The sequence below is a fragment of the Aulonocara sp. 'chitande type north' Nkhata Bay genome, linkage group LG14 (assembly GCF_057382095.1).
Source record: "Aulonocara sp. 'chitande type north' Nkhata Bay isolate Kocher_YH1m ecotype deep benthic linkage group LG14, A_spYH_male_GT1.1, whole genome shotgun sequence".
Lineage (NCBI taxonomy): Eukaryota > Metazoa > Chordata > Actinopteri > Cichliformes > Cichlidae > Aulonocara > Aulonocara sp. 'chitande type north' Nkhata Bay.
In genome coordinates, this window is record NC_141357.1 from 1,160,761 (window position 1) to 1,180,147 (window position 19,387).

A 19,387-nucleotide genomic window follows, 5' to 3' on the forward strand; every position below is an offset into this window, starting at 1 on the left:
CAACCATCATTATGGATGGACTGTAACATATGAACAGCCCCCAACACTCCTACACAGGAGAAAGATTGAACAGTTATTTTTTGGTCATCATTTGACTGACATTCAAAAGAGTTTCTCGTTATTTCTTTTAAATAGCTTTCATTTCAGACTTTGAATTTCTTCAGCGTGATAAAGCTCTACGGTGTGCTGAAACATTGCATACCAACTGAAAGTCAAACTGAACTGTGGATAACGTGATTATGGTCATGCTGGTATTTTTGAACTATTATGATTTTAACATCAACCAAGCTCAGAATATAGAATAACAGGCGTTAAAACAGGATGTTGTTAAGTGGCTGGGTTCCTCCCTAACCACAGCTACTGAATATATTCTTATATGGCTGTCTTTGAAATATTTGAGCGGAGAAGTTATTCCAGCGTGGGAGGATTTTTACAGAACTTTGGAAAAGGTTTCGGTTTGTAAAACTTGCCTCACCCAACTTTTAAAAGCTACCAGGCACCTAAAAGAATTCCACACATCTGTGGCGAGTTTTAGTGTCGTTCAGCCTAAAAATGAACCCTGGAGTATGGAAGCCCACAAAAAAAAAAAAGGATCCATAACTCGAAATTTCAAGTTATTTTCTCGAAATTTAGACCTATTAACTCGACATTTTGAGAAAATAACTCAAATACTTTTCTCAAAATTTTGAGTTAATAACTTGAAATTTCGAGTTATGGATACTTGTTTTTTTGTTTGTTCTTTTAGTGGCGGAAACGGGCTTCCATACTGGAGATCTTACGTGAAATATTTTGTGAAATTTATGAGTCCTTATCGCTAATGTTCACTCGAAATTTCTATGCGTAGTTAATAATGCCAATATGTTAATATGTTTTTAGTGATGTTTTGTGGAGGGTCACTCACAGTACAAGAGAACAACACATCGACATAAATGTGTTTATTTGACCATTTTATAGACAATTATCTCAAAGACAGCAGCGTCTGCCATGTTACTTACATGTCCAAGGTAAAAACTTTACAAAAATAAATAGCTTAAAAAGGAAGCTGTAATAATAGCATATTCCTTCACTGAAGGGATACAGGCCTAATCCTCCATCTCTTTTATAACATACTGTAAATTAACAACAGGAATGAAGAAATCAAATATACACACATGAGTCTGAAACATCTGCAAACATTTGCATATGATGCATGAACTAAAGGGAAAATGAATAAAATTACTGTTATTTTTTCATATACATGATAGATAATATGCTTATCACTTAACTTAGTAATAACACCTCCAAAATAAAATATTGCAGACTGGTTGTACTGCTGTTGCTCAACTACACTGTGATGCACGTGGACATGGAACAAGGCTACAGTTACGTTACGGGGTCGAGTGGTCTGTCGTTGGGTTGTCCGATCAGAAAGACCAGACATGATCGAGGCTAATACATGTACAAAGTGTGGGAAATGCCTAGCTTTTGATGTTGGCTCCAGCAGCCAGTAAATATAGTGAGAGCTATGGGTTTGGCTCAACAATACTAACTCTCCAGATAAAACCATGACGTCCTCGTCACACGAATTTAACACAAATTACATTAATGTGTGTTTGAAAAGACGAAGCAATCACACACAAGTGCCTCGATCGTACGTCCGTACCTTATTTAAGGGCAAGTGGCTCGATCAAAGCTCTATAGGGGCTTGATTCTGTGGATTACAGCTGGACGAGGTATATTTACACTGTGCTGGTGTCTGACAGCAGGTTTCATTGTTCTAGCCCCACCGAACTGCTGTTAATAGCAGACGGCCTCCAAAAACAATCTTTTAAGCTGGACTAAATCTCTCATTCTGGAGGAAACACACACACTGCACCTTCTCTTAGCAACTATGCATAGCATCACATGTACATCCTGAGGTAGATTTCCATTGTTTCAATAGTGGTTGTCAAATGATGTCAACAGAATGACATAGCAATATTCAGCTAAAAGCCTTTGATGTGATTTGATGCAACCAGTCGATAAGATGGATGGATTATGAGGCAATGGGCCCTGGGATGTAGACGTTTAACCCCCACCCACCACCACTGCCACTACTGCCACTCCTGCGTAACAACAGGACCCTCCAGATTGAAAGGCATAAAACATCTTGCAGGTGAAAAAGAATGGTCATAATTATCATTTCTTTGGTTTTGTGGATCGCTCTGTGTGTGTTTGTAGTCATACTGTCCCTGATCTAATGGACCCCAGCATTATTCTTGGTGCGTCCACCTGTTCAGTAATCCATCCATTGTTCATAAGTGCACTATGACCATGAGTCCGCTGTACTCGTGTTCTTCACAAGCAGTCCTGGTTGAAACATTCCCCAGACACCGGCTCTGGGATCTTTCTTGGATCGCACTGTTCTGCTTCAACAGTCTTGCCAGTGTAGTCTATGCAGAAAATGCTGCGGTGGCGCTCCCCCTGACCACAAGTTCGTGAGCAGGCAGACCAAGGTCCCATCTGCCATATGGGACAGGGCAGATCTGCACAGGGCCTGATGTCTATGGGCTTTAGGTCTTTGTCACACTGACTGGAGAGGAAGCCTTCGTCGTCCATGCATTCAACGTTTCTCCTGGACCACCCGGATCCACAGGTCTTGGAGCACAGAGACCACTCGCCCAGCACCCATTCAGGCACGCCAAACGGACGAATCATATGCAAAGACAGGGACGAGCCCTTCTTCTCCTTGGGTTTGTTCAAAGTCACATCTTTAGGGATGAAAAAAGTATATTTGACCTTGGGAGGGCTACCATCTCCTGCAGTGGCGAGGAGCTGGATGGTGATGGCCTCCTTGAGCTGCCTGAAGCTCTGGATCCTCTCTAGCGTCGTGGAAGAGCCGCTGTACTTCAGTACTGCGCCCAGCACCGGAATGTCCTGCTCAACCGTGGACACGGAGAAGTTACCATTAAGGATGTAACCGCCACTCTCTCTCTTTACAGCCAGGTAGTAGCCATCGTGCTTGATTCCTCGGTGGCTCCGCTGCTTGATGTCAATGTTAGTAGCGCCAGTGGGAACTGTGACAATGTCACTGTATCCATAGCTGATGGAGAAGAAAAAGAACAGATAACAGTTTACTATAGAATATCTTATCTGTGCATTAATTAGAACTTCCAGGTGAAAGGAGATGAACTTGGTTTGAAACAGAAGAAGCGTGAAACTATAATCAACCTACCAACATGTATGAAACTACTAATCTTATCTAAACTATGTTGAGTAGATCAGAAAAAGCATAAATAAAATGAGACAGATAATCAGAATACCACAAATGGCTGGGCCAAACGTTATGAAGGACCTAAATTGATATTTGGGGTGAATAAATTCTTGTGAATGGGCCTCAAGTACAACATAAGCAAGTAGAATTTAAAAAAAGATTTGTATTATAGTGGGCGAAATATGATCTAACAACACAATCAATTAATCTACTAATTAACTACAGTAGAAGGAAAGACATCAATATATTTGTCTAAGCCTTTTAGTGCTTTATCATTTTTATTATCACGTTCAAGTTCAAAGTTTATTCGCCACATGTAGTGGCAGGTCGCCCTGCAGTGGAATGAACCCGCCCCCCGACCTTACACATACAACACAGACATCACATGGGGATACAAGTCGGAGAACGGTTGCATTATCGTTGATCTGATCGGCTTACGTTGCTTTGTTGCTCGAGCCTGTGATCTTTCTACAGGTCAGCCCACTTCCTCCACACACTCCACACTTGTCCACTCTCTTGTTGGATCCTATCACCTGGTCGCAGCCTGCCTTCACACACTGTCCTTGGACACACACAGATGTGGTGTCAGGGCCACAGGGGGTCCCGTCAATCACCTGCAGGGATGGAGCAAGCATCGGTGGGTCACTACACATGTCCCATTCAACTATATTTTGAATACAGTTCAACATCATGTCAGGGTGTTCATCAGTGGATGGAGGTCACGGTCATGATGTTGGAGCTGGTTATGACACTGGCTATGAAGCAGAGCTGGGACTTCAGGAATGAGTGACGCTTTTCTAAAACCACTATTCTGATTTAAAAAACTGAACCAGTGCTTCAGACTACTGGCTTTCCTTTCATTGAGATTTGCTGTCGAGTGACGTTATTGTACCTTGGATTCAAACACCTTGAATTCACTGCTGCCCCGGGCCCTGCAGAACAGCTTGCACCTGTCTCTGGGAGAAACACCAGCGTACTTTGGTATCCACTGTTTCACGTTCCCGTTGTGGTCCAGGTAGTTGGGGCTGCTGTACTTCTCACACTGCTCCTCCCTGAAACTTTTACCTAACATGAAGAAACAATAAATTAAGATACTCTACCAAAACAATATTATTTGTATAATCCGAACACCTGATCAACTGTATGTTTATATTCATTAGAGCAACGCAGAAAAATACATGAACATCAGCAGAGTCTGGATCAGGCTGGTGGACAACAATTAATTATGTAGCATCAAAACATAAAACCTGATTAGAAAACACTATATGGACAAACGTACTGGGCCAGCTGCACATCGCACCTACAGGAGCTCAGCCATGCTTGAAGCGTGCAGTTTTTGTGGCGATGGAGGATGCTTCACGGCCGAGTTGGGGAGATTTCTACAAGCTTCCCCTTTGCAATATTCACGCTCACAGTGAATCTCATGATATCTAGAAGGGAGGACATTTCATGAACTGACTTGTTGCAGTGGTGCCATCCTGTTACAGCACCACACTGGAATTCAGCGAGCTCTTTACAACGACCCATTCTTCTGCTAATGTTTCTAAAGGCAGGCCACACAGTTCAGTGCGTGACTGTAAAACACTCTGACTCAAAGATTAGGAGGCGTGGCCATATGGTGTGTTTTTGCAGTTCTTTTATTGGTTACAGTGATACATTAGTGACTCCTCTGGTCTGCCCTCAGTGAAGATGTTTCATTGGAGTCTTTAGTTTCATGTCTACAACATGAGTCTTAATTTGTAAATTAGTGTCCACACTAGTGTCGCTGACATGTCCCTGCTGCATGGGTGGTCATTTCCGCACTCCCATCCCCCCATCCCTGCTTACAAGATGGCTCAAATCACAGCACCTACATCTGTCTTTTATATGCAGGCTGTGGGTCAGTCTAGAAAATGCTGTTTTTCGATTGAGCGTCCCCCTGTTGCCTCCAGTGCCGTCTCCCTGTCGGCCTGTGATCATCTGAGTGCAAACAGCTGTTCTAGAGTCCGAGCAGATCTGTGCCAGCTGTGCCTCATCACAACAATCAAGCTCTCTACAAATATCCAACTCTGCCACCACCAGCCTGCTGCGTGCTTATGCAACTTCTTATTTTGTTGTTACTCGTTACAGAATCCCGACCCTCGTCTCCTCTCGCCTGCAGCTCCATCTGTAATGTCTGCAGCGTCAGACTTTTAGCTTCCAGCTCGTCACTTGTTTCCATCCCTGTGTTACCCCTGCCCCAACCGAGCTCTGCTGCTCAAGTCGGAATATCACAAGTTTTAATCCAAGCCTGCTCTGCTGTCCCCGCTCATTATCTACAATGAATTGTCTTTTATCTACAACTCTGTAGAGAAAAGACAGTTGAATGTCGCAAAAAGCTGGAACAAGTCAAAACTGCAAAACTACAAAGTTGGATCTGCTGACATCAGTGGTCGGTAGATGTCTATAAGCACCTGTTTTGTTCTCCTGCTCATGATTTGCAGTGTGGTCAACAACACTGGCAGCACTTTGGCAGAAAAGAGGTTCTAGATAGAACCAAGCTTAATGTGTTTAAATTACACAGTTTCTTCCAGAGTTTGTGGAGTGGTTTGAACACGAGCTGGTACATAGTTTTTTGTTTTGTTTTTTTCTTCATAAAAATGTCCATCTGTTGCAAAGCTTAATTTTCATTTCTAAAGACACGGTGGAGCCTGGGGAAGAACACAGCACATTTCAGAGCAGGTTTAGAGAGTTTTTCTTAAGGTTGCGATGTAGATCTTGGGCTTTGGCAGAGGCACTCGGGGATCACATCCTGTGGCCTAATGTTCCTGTGGCTTATGGTGAGGGTTGGGTTTGGAAACTGTGGCCAAAACATCATAAGGTGGGGTCAACGTGCGGTGGGGCCAACCCTCGCCCAAATATGCCAACACACCTAACATCTGGCCTGCATAAAGCGGATCTACAGTAGGTCTGTGGCAGCCAGACTCACCCCGGGTCAATGCTGCCAGTCAAGGCCAAATGTAGGACAATGGAAAGTGCAGATGTGGGACAAACATTTGTTGGGAACAAGCGATATAAGAAGCTGTTTCTTTGTTCATTTGAAAGCTGAGAGCTGTATTACGTTGACCCTTACCTTCATTGTTGTCACATGGCTGTATGTTGCAGGACTGGTACTGGACCCTCTGCCCTTCACAGTACTTCCCTCCATTCTGAGGCACTGGGTTAGTGCACTCCCTGTAGGAGAACTCCACCCCACCTCCACATGTCCTAGAGCACTGCTGCCACGGTCCCCACGAGCTCCAGCCGCCGTCCACAACCATCTGCGGTAAAACACACAGGAAAAAAAGAGCAGAGTAGTTGGTTAGTGCTCTGAGCCAAAGGCAATGTCAGCTGTGCAGCCTAAACCACAGTCTGGGCTTCTGGGTTTGAGGCCGCACAGCGTGTTGGCATGCCGCGACTCGAGGCTAAATCTGTGTTGAAGTTCGGCACGCGCCTGCTGTCTGACTCTACCCACATTCCTGCCACATGTGTCACTCACTGCTAGTAGAACCTGCCATGCTCCAAGTTTGTACGTTGAGTGAGTATGTGCGCGTGTGCATGTGTGTTTGCTAGCAAGGTTGTTCTTTCCAGAAGTTTTATAAGTTTGAACCACATCCCAACGGCCAGCATGTCTGGATTCATAAACAGATGTGTATTCAGAACACAAGGAGAAGGTATCAAGGCGACCGACCTTAAATAAGATGCTGAGATGTTCTTTGAGGAAATCTAAAAAGGTATCGTGAAGGATCTGCATTTCAACTCGCCAAAGTCAGACACAGCTCAGTTTATAATGCGTTCTCTGAGCCCTTTAATGTCTGTACTTCAACTTGAAATGGCAGCATTTATGAAAACGAGTCAGGTCTCAGCTAATGCAACACTTTGTACAAACATGCAGAGTTTTGTATTATGGAAGCAGTGAGATTCTCCACCACAGGGAATATTTTGGCCTTGCTGACTCTCATCACTTGTCTGTTGTTAGCGTATTAGCTTTGCTATCTGCTGTCATCTCTCTGCTATCATTGTGGGTTTGAATCCACAGTTTGGGGCGGAGCTTGATGGTTCTTACCATATTTGCGTGGGCTCTCTGTGGGTATTCCAGCTTCCGCCCACACGCCAAAGACATGCAGTTAGTGCATTTATGTTCATTGGAACATCAGATTAAGAATAAACTGTGAGACAACTCGTGCATTATCCACAGCTTATCTAACGCAGCATGAGCAAAACCTCCAAAATGTGCTGAGGATGCCGGCCTCATTAGAGCTTTATGACTACAAACCTGATTACTCTGTTGAAAGGAAGTGACTCATCAGACACTGTGAACATTCTTTGGTGGTGAGCCAGTGAAATAAACAACGTCAGCATGCAACATGCAAGAAGATGGGAACAGGGTCCAAAGACTGTAAGGGTTACTGAAAAAACACGTGCTTCAGAAAAAAGCTTGGAAAACCAAGGATTTTGACTAGGCTGGGTTTTAATAATCGATTCATCGATTAAAATGGATTCCGGCTTGGATAACGTGATATCGATTCATTAAATTCCTGAATCGATTTTTTTATATAAATGTATTTTGCCCAAAACGCCAGAATCTCAGGTTAAACCTCACAAAATTTCAACAACCACCAAACAGCTAAAACAGTAAATGAGAGCAGGAGCACAGACTCTGCACAGAGACGTAAACACAAAGCTCGGACCCGCGGATCAGAATCAGTGAGATGTGACTTTCTCACCGACGGCACGGGCACGGTCGGGGCTGAAAGCCGACAGCTCGCTGACTCTGATGTGTCGGCGGGTCGAGCTTTGTGTTCACGCCCTTTTTTCACTGATTCTAAAGCTGTTAGTTTGATGTCTCTCCAAACAATATTGACCGAACCAGCAGCCAAAGAAGATCCAAACTACGCTTCACATAAACATCGTCATGGATTCACTCTGACTTTTACTGTTTTGCTTCCACCAGGATAAAATCTCACTTCATGCACAGCTCTCTCTCTCTCTCTCTCTCTTTTTCTTTTACTTACTTCCAAAAAGAAAACCTAATTTCTGCTGTTCAACAGGCTTCTAAACAAATGTAAACTTTTTAAAATGATGCAAAATGCAAAACGCCGTGTCTCTAATAAAACTGCTGTAACATCAGAGGTGATGTTCATATGCTGGTTAATGATTTTCATTTGTTTTTGATCTACTGCAGAATATTTTTATAAAATCCCAGAACAGGAAAATCTCCTTCATGTGTTTCTGTGTTTATCCTCAGCTACTTTGACACAAAGGCCTCGCTGTGATGCTCACACCTTTGGTAAAGTCTGGAAAGTGTCAGCTTCCTTCTTATAGATACAAAAATATGTAAATGTACAGATCTGAATTATAATATTTCTGACTGTGTGAGGCAAAATTTCCCAGATTCAAATCGAATCGAATCGATTCTAGAAATCAGTGGCGATACCCAGCCCTAATTCTGACCCTCGTGTGAAAATCTTTGGTCTCAAAGCTGCACTGATATTTCTTTTCTTCCAAAAGCAATCGTGACCTTATGTTGTCGCCATGGCCACTACAAGCCTAATCACCTCATGGCCTTACAAGGATGGTGTGGCTCATGTGTTGGGAAACAGCTGAATGAACAAACGTCAGCCTCACTTTTTGTTTTTTACCGACTGACGAGGAAAAAACAAAAATCAGGCTCACTAGCACGGCGGCACAAAGGCAGCAGGTGCACTGATGTGAAACAGGCATGCAGGAGGTGCATTTCTGCACATCTACCTACAAACTGTGTCCCTTTCTTAGTTGTGTGTCACGGTGAACTTATTTCTAAGGCTTCTCCACAGTACTCTGCAAGCATATCTTTCAATGTACACACTGATCATGTGTGAGCACTCAATAAGAGCTGCTAAGTCGGCAAGTTTGGATGCAGTATTTGTGTTGTGAGATAAAATTCCTGCTAGCAATACTTAAAATATTTGACCAATAATACAATAAAAAGGTCAAACTTTAAAATAAAAGAGGTCGTGTGGGAGGGGCACTGACTCAGTAGTGAGAATTACACAGCTGATACCGCGAGCTAATGCTGGTGTTCATAGCTGGTAGCTGAGATACTTCCGGTCCCTGTTCATGAAAGCAAAGGATTTTACTGCCATCAAATGTAACTTAGTAAGGTGTCTTTTAAAAAACAGGGAAAAAGACTCGGGCTTACCAGTGGCTTCATTGCCTCATAGACTGGCACGCAGACGCCATGAAGGCAGCTTCCATTGGCACTGCAGGGGGTGCCATCAGCCCAGGGCAGGCTCTTCTTGGTAGAGCATTCCAGCGTCCCCTCCTCCTGACACCACAGCTGGCTGCAGATATCGCTGTCGGAGGTGTTGGGGCAGTGGACGAACTCCTCTCCAAAAATCTGCTGGCACTGCTGGTCCACGCTGTACTTGGAGCCTGGCAGCTCCTTTGGTAGAGGCATGGCGCTCTCTGGGACATCGAGCAGGCAGTCCCCTGTGGTTACAGCACAAAACAAGTCCGTATGAGGCCGATTATATCGGGGTTTGTGGAGACTGTGGTTCTCGCGGCACAGTGACAATCGTAAATATGCTGCGTGTGGCATGACAACAGTGGGAAAGTATTCAGTGCAAGCTGTGTCCTGACTATAAAACAGAATAATTTCACTTTAACTGATGTAGTGCATGTTTATAGGCAGCCTAATGCTCTGAATCTGGACGTCTGACAGGTAATCCAAATCTGATTATTTTCCATTATTCCTCTAATGATCTTTATTGCATTCAATAAGCTTTTGTCTGGAGCTGTCAATGACATCTGCGGTTCGGAATGAACATTCTCAGCCACATGAGTTTTTGTTGGAAACATTTTCCAACTGATAAAGAACATATTTTGCTGACACCAGCTGTTGCTTTTGGCCGAGGAGGTGGGGAACAGGAAGAAGTCCATATTATGACTCAGTGGAAAAGAAGGTTCATTGACAGATCTAGCAAGGATACAAACAATACAAGATGCACAACAAGGCAGGGGGAGAGGGAGCAACAGAGGTAAGGCAAAAGAAAGAGAGCAGGATGTGGAAACCTCGGGCGAAATAAATTGAGCGTCCAACCCGTAATTTAAGGGGAGCGGCACGTTTAAGCAGGAAAGCCTCGGTTCACGAGAGGATGAGAGGAAGCGTATGTTTTATATATCTCTGAGTCAGCCCTAATAACAGAGTCACAGCGTGGCAGGCAGCCACACTGGCACAAGACATTAATGTCTGCTGTAGAGCAACAAGCTGCAGTGTGCCTCACCGTGCCCGTTGTCAAAGAATTCGGTAACGTAGAGCGCGCTGCAGGGCGACCAAGGCATGGTTTTGTTGAGGCTGACGAACACAGGCGCCATCAGGTGATGACCTCCCAAATCCCCAAAGAGTCTCTCACACGTCTTGGAGTCATCATGAGGCATGCTCAACACATGACCTGCAGGAGGTGACAGTTTTTGAAGGTGCTTGAGTGTTTAGGAATGACTGAAAACTCGATCTAAGAAGCTTTTCCATAAAGCCGAGGATCGCGTCAGCCCCCCCAATGCGACCTCACCGAGCTCGTGTGCAGCTGTGAAGGCAGCTTGCAGGCCGTTGTCCTCGATAACCGAGCAGCTTCTCTTGGGATCGCACATCGTCCCGACATCGGCCACGCCCAGCGTGTCGCAGCTCTTCTGACCGCAGATGTTCTGGAACACAAACACAGAACAAAAATGTCAGATTTGAATAAACTGAAAAAAAGAGCTACTTTGTTTCTCCACGATTACATGTTCGTAGTTTCACTTTGGTGGCTTCTCCTTCTGGGATTTTCAAATACAGGAGGGGAACGGGTTCTCCAGATAAAGCTGGAATTCAGTGAAGCTCCATAAACTTCAAACTCCAGCAGGAAGAAAGAATAAAAAGGACGCTCGGTGCCACTCCGGTTTCTGCTGCAACGTTCAGAATTTGATGTAAACAACATGGAAGAATGGATCCGTCCTGCCTTGTGTTAGCAGTTTGTCCTATTACATCACCGGACCGGTGAGCATTAATGACCTGGGTATTTTTCTGACCACGTGCAGCCCTTTATGTGCACGTCTTCTGATGACGGCACACCACAAAGCTTCAGTTATATCAAACTGCTTTGTTGAACACAACAATGAGTTCACTGTACCTTTGGCATGTTCTCGAATCGCAGACTCACATCACGGAAGTGTAGCAGACAAACCTGCAGCACTTGTGTGATGTTATTGTGTCAGTAACAACAAAATCGCTGAGGAATGTTTCCAGGAACGTTTCGTGTTTGTGCCACGAAGAATTAAAACAGACAAAAAGGGTCCAAATTCAAACAAAGTGTCCCGTGAGCACAGTTGCCTTTTGTTTCTAGGTCAGCTGTTTGGTCACTTTAAACTTTCCGTTCTACTTTGAACCAACTTTTTCATTTTTGCTAAATTGCTTATTTATTCTAGTCTGTTTATAATTAATCACTGGTTCAACTTTTCATCAGTGGCTGCTTGTTACAATATTCGGTTTTTAGAATGAGCCTCTGGAGAGTGAAGCTAGCACAATCAGTCCTCTTACAGTAAAGGTATGTACAGAGATCTCTATATAATGTGCATTATGCCAAAGTAAACGAAGCAGCAATTTTAAGATTGTTACAAAGCGTGAGTGTGACGTGGAGCTGGGAACCGAGTTTCGTCCTCTGTGCAGTAAAAAGCCTGATTGTGTTGACCTGCTTGGACTCTGACTAGTTTTCATGCACACTCAGTAGCAGCCTGAGGTGTTACAACCACCTCCTGTGTGGATATAGTTTGGTGGCTAGCTGCATATTAACTCAGCGAGTGCAGCTTTGCATAAAGTTGGAGCGCTATGTACAGTATGTGACAAGAACCAGTATACACTGGAGGGAAGTGGCAGTGGCCAGCAAAGGTAATGGGACAGCTGCACTGCTGCTAAAACTGCGTTTCACTCAAACTAAATTGAAAGATTCAAACTGAAACAGGCAACGTCCGAATATTTTATACATCCCAAATATTTGCGTGATAGCTTGTGGATATATGGCACTGCAGGCTGGACTGTTAAAGACTTAAAGCCATTATTCTGTCAAATACAGTAAATATATTAGCAACCCTTGATGACTGTTATATAACCTTCACCATCTATTAAAACAAGCAAAAGCATGTTACTCAGTGTTTCCATCATTAAGCAAAAGCAAATAAATATCCGCAGCTGTGGGAGAAGTGACCGTGTGTTATATCAGACATCTTTCCTTATTTCTGTGTAGCATGGACAGATGCATCCACGGCCTCGCCTTCTCTAAAAAACACGAGGCAGGACCTTCTGTGATTGGAAAGACATCTGGACTTGGAAACAGGGACTGAGTGCAGCTCAGTCTGTGTTTGCTCACCTTATTCCACAACAGCAAACCATGCCTTTCATGCAGATGCAAGACTCGACGTATGGGTCAGAGCTCAAACCGCAATGTTGTACAAACACACACGCGGTGAGACCGCAAAGATGCACGAGTGACATGTTTCCAATGCATGCAACCCGCCGCGAGCTTTGCGTTTTACGCAGCGTCAGTCTTCTCTTTTGACTGCGGCTTGCACAGCACGCATTTGCAACCCCGAGCAGGCCACATACTAAAGCTCGACCGTTTGTAGGGGCACTAAAGTTAGCTCATCCACGAGGAGCCTTCTGTCCTCTGCATTTCAAAGCGTATTTCTGCGGAAATGGAAAAACAAACAGAAACCCGGGTTGGCGTGAATGATGGTTTCCCCCAGAGAAAAGCCGCTTCAACAATCCAGCACAAGACAGCACAAAACCATATGTTCTCTCCATTATTTCTCAGAGCCGGGGTCAGATTTACACGCTAACGTCATTCTGTAGGCGGATAAATGCCAAGCCTGTCATCAAATCGAGCCGCAAACCAGGGCACTTAGCTATAAAAATGTAATAATAGAGAAGTTCCTCGCCTAATGTATTGTCTGCTAACACCTTGTCAACACGCACATACCAGATGGAAGAAGGCAGCCAAATGCAGCAGAACAAGCCAATCGCAACTCAAACCCCGAGGACTTGTGAACTTATTTCCTGTCGAAGCATCCATAAAGAACAGTTTGTTTGCTTTGCTTTGACATTTCCCCAGCTTGGAAAAGATTATTCCATCTCTGGTTTCAGCATCTTTAATTGACAGCTCGAAAGTTTTTCTTTTCTATGGGTTGTTAAAAAAATAACGCATGACAACGGTTGGTTTAAAGCGAGGCGCTGTTTCAGCTGGGAGACCTCCAAGTGTCACTACAGCTGCTCTAAAGCGCACCTGTGCCACTGTGTGGCACTTTGGCTTAGATAATTGCTGGGCGGTTGGCTTTGCTGCCTGTGAAACCGCGTTATGCTCCCACAGCTGGCGGGGCACTGAATTCCACCAGAGATTATTTTCGGACTCATTCTTGCTGGTTGTCTTCTGAACGGGAAACTAAATCTGCCAGAACGTGATGGTGAGAGGACCGTCCATCCTCCGTGAAGCACGGCAAAACCGCACTTTGAAGAAAAAGCTTGACTGCTGTAACCTATCGTGGTGACTGACTCTGTGTCAAGGTGTTTTTTACTAGCACGCACACACACACACACTGCATGAACTGCTAAACACGTCCAGCTGAGGGCACACAACCTACTTTGTATCACACACGTGTTACTTCAGAGGATCCTAACATTAAACATGATGAACGTTTCAAATAGTAACAAATAATCCGTGTGAGGTCAAATCTGACTTTCTTACTTCAAACTATTTTTTTTCTACTTTTGGATCTGTATGATGTCACTGTGAGCAGAGATCCCTAATACACTCATCTCTGTTACCATCTGTTGCTGTGAGTGTACAAGCCCCACCCACTTGGTGGGTTTTATTTATGAAGAGCAGCCAATCAGAAGAAACTTGGCTTAAAAGGAGGGAGAGGGTCGCTGGGATGGCTGCCATAAACTTGTAGTTCATTTAGTCGGTGAAAAAGCGTCGCACAGAGTCCCATTACAACGTAAAGAACTGCTTTAATAATATAACGTAGCTGTAATAAATCCCCTTTAAAAGCATTAGCCTTAGCTCTGTTTTAGAGAATCATACATTAATTCTCCTTCTTTAACTTCCTTTATTGCTTTGGTTGCTAGCAGGTGGCACACATTGAGTTTATGTGAACATGAGAATCCACCTTCAGCAGTGAGAGAAATACATGTACCTTTTACAGGACACACAGGGATTTGTTCAATAAAACATTAAAAAAATAGAATTTATTTGTTAGCATTTACATTTTGGGCAGCACGGTGGCACGGTGGTTAGCACTGTTGCCGCACAGCAAGAAGGTCCTGAGTTCAATTCCAACATCAGGCCGGGGTCTTTCTGTGTGGAGTTTGCATGTTCTCCCCGTGTTTGCATGGGCTCCCTCCGGGTACTCCAGCTTCCTCCCACCGTCCAAAGACATTCAGCTTGTGGGGATAGGTTAATTGGATAATCCAAATTGTCACTAGGTGTGAGTGTGAATGGTTGTCTGTCCCTGTGTGTTGGCCCTGACATACTGGCGACCTGTCCAGGGTGTACCCCGCCTCTCGCCCTATGACAGCTGGGATAGGCTCCCGCGACCCTGAAAAGGATCAGCGGAAGCGAATGGATGGATGGCATTTACATTTTTGCTTCATGACTAAATCACTTCCCATTGTTAAACCTTTCAATGAAACCTGAAATACTCCGGTGTTCCTCAAGGATCAGTTCTCAGGCCACTGCCGTTTGCAAATTATGACTTAATGAACACTTCACAGTAACTCTTAATTTTGCCTGTAGGTTTTAATTGTGTCTCAGTTACTAAATGGCTGAGTACTCGTTTGCACAGTCCAGATGTCGTCGCGCGATCTTAGAATTTCAATTGCACGATATTAAACAATGCCTTTATTCAGGGATAATGATGGCATTTCTCTGAACTTGTGCAGTTAAAAGCTATAAATAGTGTAGTTAATGACTTCTTGTTAAGATGTTCATCTTGTTTAAAAGATAAATGTTTAAAGCCTTATTTGCAGATGATGCTGTGTTTTATTTCAAAGACCTAAACAGCTTCAAATAAAACAAAAAATGAGAAAAATAACAAAATCAGATGTATGCTCGTCTGCTGGTTCCTCACCTCTCTAGTGAACAGCATGGCAGTGTCGTAGTGCTCGGGATGCCTCTGGCTTGGTGGATTGAAGCGCTGCTGCCAGGAGCAGAAGTTTCTCAGAGCCACACCTCCATTGCTGGAGACCTCCGGTCCAATTTCCTCATCTTCCACCACCAGCATCTCCACCACCACCATGTTCACAGAGTTCTTTATGCTGGGGTGCTTATAAAGCTGGGCGGCCATGGACATGAGGGTGAGGATGTAGTGCTGTGGAGGAGAGGATATTTATGATTCAGCCTACAGATGTGTTTGGAGCCAGGCTGGCTGTCCCTCACAAGTGTGGGATTATAATAAACATACACGTGATGGTAATGAGAATTTTTTTATGAAATCTTGACAAGAAAGCGTGTGCGTGTGTGCGGTATATTACTCCAGGAGACTTTAATGATGTTTTGTGTCTGCGGGACAAGCTTCATTATAAAATTTTGAACAGATTGCAAACACATTTTTGCCTTTTCTTACTTACTAGATGTGCATGTGTAATCGTGTAGAGGGGCCAGTGTGTTGGTTAGCTCGGCTCTAACGTGCCGAGCCTCGTTTGATGCCTTCAAATGGAAAAGAGACTTTTTCCAAATGCAGTAATTGCACAAAAATAAAAGCATAAACACTATGAAGTACTACTCACTGAGCACATGTGTGTTCTACAATGGAAATTAAACTGGCTGGTATGTGGAGCTGTCCTGGACTGTATGTTACTGCTGCAGCAAACAAAGAAAAGGAACGGATGCCAACATCATACAAGATGGCCAGAGCTGTAGGCAGACAAACCGACATGTATTTGCACCTGTGGCCTGAAATCATTTTCCCCAAAGTTACTTGTCCCATGACACAATCATGGGGCGACTGTGGCTCAGGGGATCGGGAAGCTCATCTGTAACCGGTTCGATCCCCCTGCTCTCTCTGTCCTGGTCGTTGTGCCCTTTGGGCAAGACACTTTACCCTACCGGTGTTGGCCAGAGGGGCCAATGGCGCAATATGGCTACAACTGTAGCTGCCTCCACCAGTGTGTGAATGAATAGTGGAATTGTAAAGTGCTTTGCCTGGAATTATTATTATCATTAAAGGAGACGCGTCAGGGATTTCCACTGAGCTGCTGTGTCACCGTGTTTCAGAGCTGCCAAATCACAGACAGTGTGAGCGTGATGTGTATTCTCAGTGAAATCATTTTTTCTAGGGTGGGTTGATAGTCCCACATTGAAAGTTTTTCCACATGTGCTGTGAGCACACCCACGGAACCACATGTTGATTTTTGCCTGCGGAAACCAAATCACTGAAACGGCCCCTATTTGTAGAAAACTGCATAGAAATAAAGGAATGTGTGATTTGGGATGGAAAATCCACTGTGAGCCAAGTTTATCAGTGCAACCTTTCTCCTCACCTTGTGTCTGGTTGCCTGGGGAATACTATGGAGACTTTGGCAGCTGAGGAGTGACTTAAACACAAACAGATTAGAATTTGGCTGGTGCGGACTTTGGCACAGTCCTACTTATTACTGGTTCAGCTTTGTTTGGAACCAGGACTGATTTTAGATTGGAAGGAGGACGTAATAAACATTTAGTGCACTTTAAACACTGAAGGTTTTATGTGGGAGAGAAGGGCTGATTTAAAGAATCACGGAGTAAAGACAGAATGGAAAAGCGCTGTGAGTCTTCCTGGTGATGCTGAGGCTTTGCTGCCAAATGGTGACCTAGTCCCTAGGAATGTGCTCTAGCATTTCTTGCATTTCTTTGGCCTGACATCTTTCTGTGAAAAACAGGGAGCTCATCGATTTCCGCCCAAGGTCCCTCACTGACAAAACATGTTTTATGCAGCCGGAGAGAAAAACATATGCCTGCCTTTATATTTTCGAGTGTGTGAATCCTGACTTTGCAGACAGGATGGGAAAATAAAAAGGGGGGGGGGGGGGGGTAATGGAATGACGTCTACAACAGCGGCCTGTTTATGGAAGAGTCTAAGCCAAGAAATTAAAGAAAGCTTTGTTTGGGCGCCGAGTAAGTGTGTGCGTGCAGGAAAGAATGAGTTCATGGCGTCTGACCTTTATTTCATCTCCATAGAAGTGGGTCATGGTTGAGTCTGCTACCACCAGGGTCTCTATGAACCGTGGCGCGGAGACAAAGCGTCTCCGGCGTGGTTCCCTCCTTGCGTCACCGTCGCCGTGCGTAAAACTTTCCCCATTGTGCTGCTCCACGGCCGCGTGATCAGACGGGAGGGAAACACCGTTGCTGTCGTTGAATGTTCTCCTCCTGATGACGTGCGGCTCCTCGGCAGAGGCTGGCCCCGGGCCGCCGTGGAGTTTGGGCTCAATCAAATACTCTTTGCCCTCCGTTACAAAGGAGCCAAAGATGCCCGAGCACAGACTGACAGCCACGAGTGAGTTCTGATCTTGATCCACGTTCCCGGAGTAAAAGCAGCTCCTCAGGTGGCCCTCGCTCTCCTCTGACCTGTTCATAAGCTTCTGGGGGACGGCTCGGGCACCTGGAGCGCTGCGTAAAGTTTCAACGTCTCTGGCTTTGACGCGCTGGATGGTGAAGGAAGGCGCGATGAAGCTGGTGTCCGGGACGAGGTTTAGAGTAAAGTCTTTGCCAAACGCACTGAGGACAAACCTCGGCTGCTCCTCGCTTCTCTTCCAGAAGCGCCCGCTGGTTCTTGCGTTTATCCGAACAGGTACAACATCCTCTGATTCAAACGAAGAGGCAAGTGCCGCGTTGACCACGCACAGGAGCGAAAAGAGCAAACACGCAGTGGCACACATCGTCTGCAGACAGAAACGCGCTGAAGAGTGGATCAAAAATAAAGACTCTAACAAAGATGATGTCCTTTCTCTTCTGCAGTCGCAATAACGTCTCTACTGAAATGAAAGTGAGCTCCCAGTCCCACTCAGCTTCGACCAGCTATCATTCCCTGTTCTGCCGCTCACCAGCACCGCTGCAGTCTGGACATATCGGGGGTATTTATACTTTCCCTTCTTCTCTGGACACGAGGGGGCTTATTTTTGATATCCTCCGTTGCTGGAAATTCTCCTCCCACTCACACTTCATGAGAAACTCGAGGATAAAACGGGTCCAATAAGAATGGGCCGACACTCCCCCCTTCTGAAACAGCTTGACAACCGCGCTCCTATTATTAACCCAGCGTGCTGTATGGCAGCGACAGGACATCTATACTACGCATAGCTGGGAGTCCGCTACGCGAGTTATTTCGGAGGTGTGTGAGTGGCAGGCCCCCACAGGGCCCGGAGCCCCCCACCCCGCCCCTCTCCAAATCCGGCCTGCTTCATCCTCCGCACAAAAGAGCAAGACGAAGAAAGGCGCCGAGTTTTCTTGGAACTGACCCCGAACACTGGGAAACGTCTAATCGCGTTAGTGATGATTTTGGATGAACGTTATTCTTCTCATATCTCCAATATGTGACGTTTGAAGAAGCTTCTTTTTAAATACTAAAATAAAGCAAGATTTTACACACAGTGAATAAAAAACTGCATTTGAACTGAATGTTAAACTCATCAAATAATCAAAAACAAATGCCAAAAAATTCCTGCACCCCAAACAGATGTACAGATCACGACATGTACCAGCAGATGGCGCCAAAGCACAAGGACCGAGCGTTTGTGCTCACTCTTCGTTAGACACTAGGTGTCGCTGTTTGCCCAAAAATCAAGTTTCTGTTTTCACTTGTTCCCCGTTTTCTTTAGTAGAAGCTGGAGACGTGTGGTACTCTGTAATGTTGACCATTCAATAATATTACAGTCGTTACTGTCATGATGGCCTCCTCAGTGGCAACACTTGATTCTAGGAGGGTTTTGGTCTTGTTCCCAAATCAATCGATCTCTGTTAGATACGTTTTTCATCCTTTTTTGCTGGAGCCCATCCTCCCTACCCCCAACTTTGTACATTCACTGCTGTACTTTATTAAATTACAGATTTAATGCCCTTGTACTGATCCAGCAGTGCTGAAGTCACTCAAATCACCTCCAGCTGCAACATTAAAGTG

At 44.8% G+C, this 19,387-nt stretch overlaps 1 protein-coding gene across 1 annotated transcript; it reads right to left on the reverse strand.

The window, feature by feature from the left end:
- Positions 1–920: 920 nt before the first annotated feature.
- On the reverse strand, positions 921–18,531 carry LOC147313830 (A disintegrin and metalloproteinase with thrombospondin motifs 8-like). Its single transcript, XM_086260512.1, has 9 exons — positions 17,433–18,531; positions 15,365–15,604; positions 10,780–10,912; positions 10,495–10,662; positions 9,411–9,700; positions 6,324–6,510; positions 4,125–4,297; positions 3,671–3,846; positions 921–3,061 (listed from the first exon to the last, which is right to left on the reverse strand). The coding sequence occupies exons 1-9, from the start codon at positions 18,147–18,149 to the stop codon at positions 2,317–2,319; spliced, it is 2,829 nt and encodes a 942-aa protein (XP_086116638.1). The 5' UTR covers positions 18,150–18,531; the 3' UTR covers positions 921–2,316.
- Positions 18,532–19,387: the final 856 nt, after the last annotated feature.

What these genes read in the sequence shown, in the direction of transcription:
- LOC147313830 (XM_086260512.1), bottom strand. Translation starts at nt 18,149, where the DNA reads ATGTGTGCCACTGCGTGTTTGCTCTTTTCGCTCCTGTGCGTGGTCAAC. An exon ending in TCTATGGAGATGAAATAAAG is followed by an intron (nt 15,605 to 17,432) that starts GTCAGACGCCAT and finishes TCTCCTCCACAG; the next exon opens with CACTACATCCTCACCCTCAT. An exon ending in GGCTCGAGCAACAAAGCAAC is followed by an intron (nt 3,062 to 3,670) that starts GTAAGCCGATCA and finishes CTTCTCCATCAG; the next exon opens with CTATGGATACAGTGACATTG.